Here is a 10,330-nt window from a genome sequence, read left to right on the forward strand (position 1 = left end):
ACAAAAACTTCATTTAAACACACACATAAACACATACCCCTCATTACTGTTTGTAGTTTCCAATAAAGCTCCAAGGAGGAAGCAATAAAATAGCCAACAATTCAACAGGATCACCATAAATGAACAGACATCTGTAATTATTTAAATTATCTACCATAAGATGAATTGTAAGAAGCAAATCTAATTCTATTATGTTGTAAATAAGAGTCAAGGAGAAATGAAAAATGTCCAGATCAAACTTCAAAAACACTCACCATGACTTCAAATTTCTCCTTGTATCATTACTTAAAATTCTGAAAGTTAATTTAGCATGTTTTATTTTGAATGCCATATTCAAAAATCTTACAGTTTTAACATAAACTGACAAACATTTCATTTACAGGCTCATATTTCAGACACTTCAGAACTGAATATGTCAATACTTGCCAGCTAGTAGCTTTAACAAAATACCTGCTGCCTTTTGTTCCAAATTATAAGTAAAACACTAAATCTGATTTCAGTAAGAAAAAAGAGGGATTCCTAGAATGCAGAATAGTAACAGTAATGAAGTGCTGAAGAAATCCAACTTATTATCTTAGTATTTTTCTGGATAAACCAAGTTAAGCAGCATATACAATTTAAGTGAAAGTACACACACAGACAGAAAGGCAGAGGAGTTTTTTTTCATAGATGTAGCATACATGAAGAGGTATAGGATTATAAACAAGGATATCAAAATACTGATAACCATTTTTGATATCCTTGTTTATAATCCTTTACCTCTTCATCATATATCTGTATTCTTTTTTATACCCTAGTATACCTTCAATTTGAAGTATTGTTATATAATTTAACATACAGGATTATACTACTTATAAATACTGTAAGTACACATAAGGTTTTACTAATTACTAATACTTGCCTTAAACTTCAACCTGAAACATGTAGCTAAATCAAAGATCACATTGTATAAATCCATTGTCTAACAGCATTTTAAAAAATACACAAAGAAAAAAAAAACCATCTCTCCCACAATGAAGCCACACAAAATCAAAGGTTATATGTGAAATAATTTTAAGCAACTATGCAACTGTTGTATCTATCTAGCAATTAATATAACACAGCACATTCTGTTCTCAGCCACTATACTTTTTTTCCTTCTGTTCAAACTCTCACTTAGCCCTACCCCATTTTCCCTTAAAAAGAAACCTGTACGTAGAGAACAGATATTTGTCTTAAAATAGGACCATATTACCAAAGTATAATATTCCTAGAAACACTGGATCCCAGAAAGATAAAAACCTCTGTACAATATGAAAATTAAATTAAAAACAAAAAAAGATGCACTATCTAAACTATAGACGGTGTTCAAACAATAGATGAAATTTTGTGTATATAAAAATATTAAAAATATGTAAGGAAATATAAAAAACAATAAATTTAAAAGATAAATGTGAAAATCAGGTATATGTAGGGATATACAAATGGATTAACAACAATTAAAAAATAACTGGTTAAAATTTAAGCTTCACTAATCATAAAAAAAGAGCTAATTAAATCAACCAGGGGCTATTTCACCTATTAAAGCCACCAAAAGATTGAAAAGGTATTTAAAAACTCACTCTAAGTACCTAGACAGTAACATCATAAATTAGTACTATCTTCTGGAGAACAAGTTATATATACATAAATACACATATAAGCAGTAATATATAAGAAAAGTTATAAAACCGATGAGATCCTTTGATCTGATAACTACGCTTTAGAAATACAGCTCAGGAAAATAAATCCAAAAAAAAAAAAAAGGAAAAAAGAAGAAAGACTACTTAATTATGCAAAGATATTAATGAAAAACTGGAAGTAACCTAAATGTTCAACTGAATGTTGACTTCAAATCATAGCCAACCTAAAAGTAACTGAATCTTTTACCACTTAAATGACAATGTCTATTCAAAAGAGATAACTGTATGTGAAAGTGTTAAGAAAATACAGAGTTTAAAATGGACATTGATTACCATTATGTAAAAATATGCCTCTAATATAAGGAAAGAAGTCTAGCAAACTGGATTTTGTGGGGTTTTTTTTGTTTTTATGTGTCTTTGTGGTTAGTAGACTGTTTTTAATTATTTTGATGTCCATTTGCTTTTTATCACTGTCAAGTAATTTTTAAAAAGCTTTTTCTTGTTTTAAAAAAGCTTTTTAAGTTTCATTTTGTTATTTGCTTAAAATGGTCTGTTTAGAGACAAATGTAAATAAAAACATCTTCAATACATCTCAGTATAAAACTATTTTCAAAACCACAGTAGTTATAAAGTGTTTAAACAGATATTAGTAGGCACTGTTTTGCCCCTTTTTGGCAGGACTTCAGTCCAACATCAGTCTGACTACAAATTAAATACACTGATTAATACATGCGGTTTTTCCAAAATAATTTTTACCCACCTAGTTTTTTTTACCATTAATAGTATAGATGGTGGATTTTATCCATATTACAATTATTACACCATTCTGTGATTTACAAAAAATACAATATTTAGTCAGCAAACTAAAATTATTATTTAGTAGTAATTATTAGCAGGCCTCATTATTGTAACTTAATATAAAAATTGTCAAATAAACACTAAGTCAGTTTAGATATTGTTATTAAATCATTTTATTTATATTTAGAGTCTACCATACCCCAACTTTCTTTAACTTTGACTTTCCTGCATTTGGATCTTATTTGAAGGGAAGATAGCTGAATTTAGATTTTAGTAACATCATCCCTTTCTCCTTTCACTTTCTTCCAGTTCACTGTACCAGAGGCTAATGTAAGAGGACATCTTCCCCAACATAAAAAAAAAAAAAATAAATAACACCTTTTTGGGTGTATCAATGCTGAAGAGAAGTGCATGGACACTATGAATTATATTTGCAGGATAAACAACACAGTCAACCCAATGCCTTTGGTCTTTACTAAAGCATATTTTAAAATATAACCATTGTTGTCTTTTCTAAGCCCCAAATCGTGTTTCATCAATTCTCAAAAAGGTCATAATCCGTGGTTGTTATGCAGTGAAAATAAATATATCTTCAGGAATGCAATCTAATGATTTAATGAGCAATTTTCTACAACGTGATATGTACAGTAATTACGCTTTTCATTCGGTAGCCGATTACCTAAACCCCGCAAATTTTGGAATTCGCTTGATGCTTCCTATTATTTTTAATTGTGTCGTGTTGCCCAATCCAGGATCGGTTAACTCCCCTCCTAAACCTCCTCCCCCGTAACCCTCCCCCACCACCAAAGACTGAGCCTGGCCTCAGTTCCCGTATTTCAAGCCAGGACCAACCAGAAACCAGTTTTCTTCCACTAATCCGGAACTCTGGGCTGTTACCAACGCTGTCATTGGCCAACGTCAGTCCTTGGTACGTGCCCCAAGATAACCCCCAGGTTTCTCTCCCTTTTCCCCCTACAATGGGCCTTTCTCAATGTTTGTAACATATTCATAATCCACAAAACAGCATCTCCGATAACTAACTCACATCATCAGAGTTTCCGAGTGGAAATAGGCGAGGCCGTGGGGAGGGCAAGGTACCCTTTCTCCGACTGGCAGGGAGGGGGAAGGGGCAGTCGTTCTTCGGCCCAGCACAGAGCTCTAGAACCGTGAAGGCTGAGGGGTCGGGAGTGGGCTGGAGGAACAAGGTGGGTCGGGAGTGGGAAAAGAGTTGAATTAAGTTGAAATGAAAACTTTACTCACCAGATCCTCGAAGCTTCTTCGGTGCTCTTTTCCCTCCCAGTCTAAGCGGCGCGGAATCAACTGGGGGCGGGAGAAAAGAAAGGATGGGGGTGGGCAAACCATATAGGCCATGCCTGGGCTCCCAATAAAACCGACCCAACCCGGGTCCTGGTCCCCGACCCTCTGGCGTCTCTATTTCTCTAGGTCTGATAGCTGTCGCCTTGAAGCTAGTCCAGTGTAGGAAGGAGGAGGCCGAGGGGGAGGAAATCCTGAAAAACCGCCTCCCTTGGTCATAAAGAGGGGGCGAGTTAAGACCCCGGCGATATCCGCCTCTTTTGAGGGAAGAAGCTGGCTCACTCCAGTGACAACAGTTATGAGTGCCCAGATCCAAGCTTCCCTCCCAGCCCCTGTCCTCCGCCCCTGACTTGCCCTCCCCTTCCTCCAGTCTCACCCCAGCCCTCCCCACGTCTTCCCGAAGGGACTCCGTACCTGATGCTCTTCGAGCTCCTGCACTAGCACCTGAGCGAAAGGGAAACACGGGTATGAGGAGCAGCTCGGGCCATCAACACATTCCTCCCTCCCCACTTCGAATCCAGCCGCTGACGGCAGGACTAGTCAAGGCCGGCCTCTCCCTCACCCTCAGTGAAATCGTACACCCAATGCCTCGATTTCCCCATTGGGACCATTCCCTACGACTCCCAGATCTCCTCCCTCTCACCTGGGCGGATTTGTTGCAGGGTCCGGACTGCAAGAATCTAGCGATCAGGTAATACAGTTCTGTGGAAGAGGGGAAAAAGAGGCTGAGAGGAAGGTAAAGAAAAACAAGCTTTTTCAAAAGAAACTGACAGCCGTCGCGCTAAGCTCCCATCTCCTTAGCCCCCAGACACAGTTACCCACCAGCTTCGATCTGGGTAGGTGCCGCCGCCATCCTTTTCCCTAGGGGGTTTGGGGGCTCCACTCCGGAGGAGATAGCGGGGGCGGGTGGGGGGTGCAGCCTCTATTGTGGTGAAGCCCCCATGCCCAGGAGTCCCACCGCTTCCGCCCCGCTCCTCGTCCTAGTTTCGGTCTCTCTGGTCTCTCTCGGATTCATCGCATCACGTTTCGACCCATAGATATTCTAGCCCAAGAGCCGAGGAGGCGGAGAGGAAGCAGAGGGAGAGGGGAGAGGGAGGGGGGCAGAGAGAGAGGGAGAGAGAGAGCGCGCGAGAGCGAGCGCGAGCTAGCGAGCCTGAGAGAAGAGAGGGGAGGAGCCGAAGCGGCGGGGCGGGGTGGGGGGTGGGGGAGCGAGGGGTTGGGGGTGGGGAGGAGGGACGGGGCAAAGGGGGTGGAGAGAGGGGAGGGTAAAAACTGTGAGAAGAGCCTGCAGCTCTCGCTATTTGCCGCTAGGGGCACTAACGCAACCGAATGGCCTCCGCTCTTCCTGAGGCCGGCGGTTGCCTAGCTACCGCTCCCGGAAACAGGGGGAGGTGCTAACTGACGGCCTACGCTCTGGCTGACGCTTTATAACTCCGTGGTGGCTTTCTCTTCCGAGGGGGTTTAAGTGTGTTTTCTTTCCTGCGAGGGCAGTCGGGCTCTTTCCTCTTGAGGACTTTTCCTTCTGGCCCTGATGGAACTTGTGAGGGGCTGACTTGATTCAGCCGCTTTCTTCTTTTTCCTCCAGTCACCAAAGAGGCTTTGTTGTTATTTGGGGGTGGGGGGGGTTGATCTGTTTTGTTGCCTCTCCAAAAAGAGGCCCCCCCCGAAGGATCTTGTGACTGAAGGAGAAAAAGGAGACCCTTTATGGGCGTCACTTGTTTCGCTTTAAAATGTTTTTTGTACCCGATGAAAATGTTTTACTTAACAGTCCAGAGTGCAGGGCTCATATTGTTATAAAGACCAGTTCTAAAAACTGATATTGTGGGGGGAATATGCCGTCACATATGAAGCATTTTATTTCTTCCCCTCCTGAAAGTTTAACACGTGCCATACCTGTCTCATTCCCGTAGGATAATTTTCCGTTTATCTTAAAGTACTGCCAAAGTATTTTACATTAACCATGGATTTGTGTTTTCTATTACGTATCTATATGCAAGGTGGCTTTGTGTATTATTACAAATCTGTATGCAAGCCTTGGGACAATGTTTTTTAATGCATAGAACCCTAAATTTTTGGTACAGTACTGACTTTCAGCATTTGGTTACTAAAATCCTAAGTGATTAAAGGATTTGCAGAATTGATACATATGTAATAAACTGATTCTCCTTTTCTATTTTTCCTTAATATTTTGTTCCCACCTCTAGCCTTGACCAAAAAAAGTAATAGAAGCTGAACCCGATGAAACCAGAGATTATGTTTAAGCTGCATGTACTATTTACGTTCATTAAAATAATCAAATTCGAAGGTTTACCTTTAAAGTTTAGGGATGGATTCTTGGGAATTTGGTTTCCTCGCTCCGAGTTTAGCCATTGATCACAGTTGGTCTAGAATTGCATTATGCTGATACAGTCTTAGCCTAGGTTGTTTAGCTCTCACTCTGGCTACGATTTCCCATTAGAAAGAAAGAACCACACAAGGTAATCATGATATGATAGTTCTATCTTTGGTGATTACGCTATAGTACTTGAAAAACGCCATTAACCGGAAAAAAAAAAAAGGTACTAAAAAAATATATAAGCCCTAGACAGCTCACTGCAAATAGTTTAGCAAAACACCAGATGGAATATTTTTTGTACAAATCAAGTATAATATATATAACAGTTAAGTTTTATCAAACCACAACCATGCACTAAGCACTTAATATCCTTCACTTCATTTAATCTTTTTAGTTATCCTAGGAGGTAGGTTTTATTGTTATCCCCATTTTACAGATCATAAAAACGACTATATGACTTTGGAAAACTTACTTGTATTCTGTGAACCTTGTTCCTCGTCTGTAAAATAAGATAGTACTCACTGTGCCCACTTCACAGGAAAGGCTTGCTGTATAATCATGTGAATATATTCATATCATATTTCAAGGTTTATGGGACATTGTTATTCCATTGATTACCTCAGTATTAGTCTGGATGCAATCAGGGAAAATTACTATGAATTACTATGTTCCTTTTAAGAGAGTTTAAGATACAAAATTATTAACAATAACAGGAGATTAGAGTAATAAGGGATTACCTTGTAAGGAGTAAAGAGAACTCTAACAAATATAAGAATAGCAGATATATAATGTAATAGTAGATAAAATAGCCACTACCACTAGAACTGAGATATAGTACCTTCAACCCCTACTCCCCACTTGGGGCTAAGATCCAGACTTGGTTGGAGAGAAGCCAGACAAGACTTATTAAATGACAGGAAGGATGCTGTAGTACCTTGTGGGTAGAACTTGCTGAAACTACAACCTCTGGAAGTCACTGGAACTCTGCCCTGGGATCAGTCTTCTAGGGTGTCTGAGAAATGTGTTCATGGCAAAATGTATCACCAGAACGACTTTACTGCAAAGCCACTCAGAAGAAGGGTGCCAAAGGAAGCTGCTGGGGGAGCTTTGCCACCAAAACGATACACCACAGGAACAAGGCACAGGGGAAATTTGCACAAGCTGGGGGAGCAACCTACCCAGTAAAAATGCCAGAAGCAGGAAGCAAAACCCTTTATTCCTACACTGTATTTCCAGCCCCATCTACTGACAAAGCTTCAATTCAAGCTGACAAAAGGAAAAATATTTAAATGTCCCATATCGGGGGGGCTGGGTGGCTCAGCCAGTTAAGCATCTGCCTTCAGCTCAGGTCATGATCCCAGGGTCCTGGGATCTAGCCCTTTGGAGCTCCCGGCTCAGCAGCGAGCCTGCTTCTCCCTCTCCCTCTGCCTGCTGTTCCCCCTGCTTGTGTGCTTGTACTTTCTTTCTCTGTCAAATAAATAAATACAATCTTTAAATAAATAAATAAATGGCCCAGATCCATTTTCAGAGAGCAGTCAAGAGGGGAGAATTTAAAGATGATAAGGAGCAAATCAATAAACTATCACAACTTCCTTGCTTTGCCCTTTACTGTAATGACTACATTGACAAAAGGAAAGTTATTTAAATGTGTATAGTATAAGTTTTAAGATGTTGTTCGTGATAAGCCAAATGCTTTAAATTACTTTGTTGCAATTAAAGTCACCATTATTAACCCTGTGCCCAGAAGCATAACCATAAGGGGAAGGAAATTTTCATAAATGAAAGGAAACATGCATTTACAAAGAAAAAAATCTTCAATGTTTGCCTGATTGGGTGTATTAGTTTCCTAGGATTGCCATAGCTAATTAACCACAAACAGGGTGACTTAAAACTAAAGAAATCTGTTCTGTCATAGTTCTAGAGTCCAGAATCTAAGATCACAGTATCACCAAGGACACACTGCCTCCAAAATATCTGGTAAAGAATCCTTCTTTGCCTTTTCCAGCTTCTGGTGGCACCTTGTATTCCCTGGTTTGTGGCAGCATAACTCCAGTCTCTGACTCCAGCTTCATATGGTCTTCCTTGTGTCCCTATGCTAAAACTCCCTCTCCTCTTTCTTATAAAAACACCAGTCATTGTATTTCAGGTCCACCCTAAATTCAGAATAATATCATCTCAAGAACCTGAATGATTTACATGTGCAAAGACACTATTTTCCAATGAAGTTATATTCACACATACTGGAGATAGGGAAATGGACATATATTTTGGAAGGGACATAATTAAACCCACAAAGTTATTTATTTCATTCTGTCTCCTTAGAAATAATGTTAATGGAAGACCAAGGTTGAAAATTTAACAAATATCCCTAGTATGGCAAAAAAATAAAATTAAAAAGTAGGGAATCCTGAGATGGAGAGACAGAAATGGTAAATTAGAAGATTAATATAATAAACCTTGTAAATAAACAGTTCTATTTTCTTATCTCATTTTCTTTTAAAATGTATACAACATAATAAGTAATGTATTCTTAGATTTTTAAATATATCACATATATTATGATAGCTAATATATTTTAACATATTAAACATATAATATGCATAACAAAAATAGGGAAAAAAGGAGGAGGGAATAGAACTTTACAGGAGTAACGTGTATATCTCAAGGGAACTAAGTATAAAAGTGAACTATATTCTGCTAAGAGATATATGCTAAGCCCTAGGACTACTAAGAAAATAACATTAAAAGTAGTGAAAAAAGGGGCACCTGGGTGACTCCGTGGGTTAAAGCCTCTGTCTTCACCTCAGGTCTTGATCTCAGGATCCTGGGGTGGAGCCCCCCCCCCAATCGGGCTCCCTGCTCAGTGGGGAGACTGCTTCCTCCTCTCTCTCTGCCTGCCTCTCTGCCTACCTGTGATCTCTCTCTGTCAAACAAATAAATAAAATCTTTTAAAAAATCTTTAAAAAATTCCACTAGAAAATATTTGCTTAATGCAAGAATAGTACAAAAAAGACATGAGACATATAGAAAAAAAATTTAAATGATAGACATAAATCCAACTATATCAATAACATCATTACATGTGAATGGATAGATTCTACTCATAGGGTAACAGCATGAAGAGCTTTGTGGATAAGCTCCCAAGTGAAACTAGTGGAAATTATAAAATATAAACAACCATTTAAAATTTCTAGAAATGGTCTTAAAATGGACATTGGGGAGGGTATGTGCTATCGTGAGTGCTGTGAAGTGTGTAAACCTGGCGATTCACAGACCTGTACCCCTGGGGATAAAAATACATTATATGTTTACTAAAAAAAAAAAAAAAATTTGGAAGGGGAGGCGAACCATAAGAGACTATGGACTCTGAAAAACAACCTGAGGGTTTTGAAGGGTCAGGGGTGGGAGGTTGGGGGAACAGGTGGTGGGTAATAGGGAGGGCACGTATTGCATGGAGCACTGGATGTTGTGCAAAAACAATGAATACTGTTACGCTGAAAAAATAAATAAAATGGAAAAAAATGGCATAAAATAAAATCTAGAAAGCATGTATTTAAGAAAACCTAAAACTTTAGAAACAGTGAAAGTTTATGATATTTGAACAAAGAACCACTCCCTCCTTCCCCCCGCCCCCGACAAACTTATCTGGGGAGAAACTCCACTACAGAGTAGAATAACTAAAAATATATGGCTTTTGCTTCCTCTAGTTCTCAGTTGAAGGGCTATCTTCTTGGGTAGCACAGGACATAAGTGTTTCTCATACTTCTCCCAACTACCTGTTCCTGAGACTGAGTTCTAATCCAGTGCAGCCAAGATATGGTGGTCATCAGTCTTTCAACCAGGCCCCATTCATGGGACAAGGTTAAATATGGGACATGGTGACGCTAATACTAGGGCCTTGATCACCTTTGCACCAAAATGTGGCACAGGAGATGCATGCTAAGACAAGCAAGGCAAAGAAAACTAAGTCTGCTGCATCCCTCCTACACTAAGCACTCATCTCCAAAACCTCTGCTGTCATACAGAAGTGTGCCACTTGCTGGTGCCACTCAGCACCAGAGGTGTACCTTGGAGATTTTTCACTAGGAAAGAAGGAGGGCTTAGAAGAGAGAACTCTGAATCTTTCCCCATAGGAACTGACTTTTTTTTACAATAGGATATGAAGAAATTTAAGCCTAAGAGTGCTCTAAAAACCAGTGAAGATAGTGGCAAATTGTAACTG

The 10,330-nt window shown here is 39.3% G+C and overlaps 1 protein-coding gene across 2 annotated transcripts in view; it reads right to left on the minus strand.

Annotated features, from left to right (window-relative positions):
- BRWD3 (bromodomain and WD repeat domain containing 3) overlaps window positions 1–4,852 on the minus strand; it is a 235,373-nt gene extending 230,521 nt beyond the window's left edge. For both annotated transcript variants that reach the window (XM_045995124.1, XM_045995125.1), the window contains exons 1-4: window positions 4,596–4,852; window positions 4,417–4,475; window positions 4,188–4,217; window positions 3,720–3,779 (exon numbers count right to left, since the gene is read on the minus strand). In XM_045995124.1, the coding sequence (XP_045851080.1) occupies window positions 3,720–3,779; window positions 4,188–4,217; window positions 4,417–4,475; window positions 4,596–4,626 (180 nt within the window). In that variant the 5' untranslated portion in view covers window positions 4,627–4,852. The remainder of the gene's footprint in view (window positions 1–3,719; window positions 3,780–4,187; window positions 4,218–4,416; window positions 4,476–4,595) is intronic.
- Between the last annotated feature and the right edge of the window lie 5,478 nt (window positions 4,853–10,330).

The sequence above is a fragment of the Meles meles genome, chromosome X (assembly GCF_922984935.1).
Source record: "Meles meles chromosome X, mMelMel3.1 paternal haplotype, whole genome shotgun sequence".
Classification (NCBI taxonomy): domain Eukaryota; kingdom Metazoa; phylum Chordata; class Mammalia; order Carnivora; family Mustelidae; genus Meles; species Meles meles.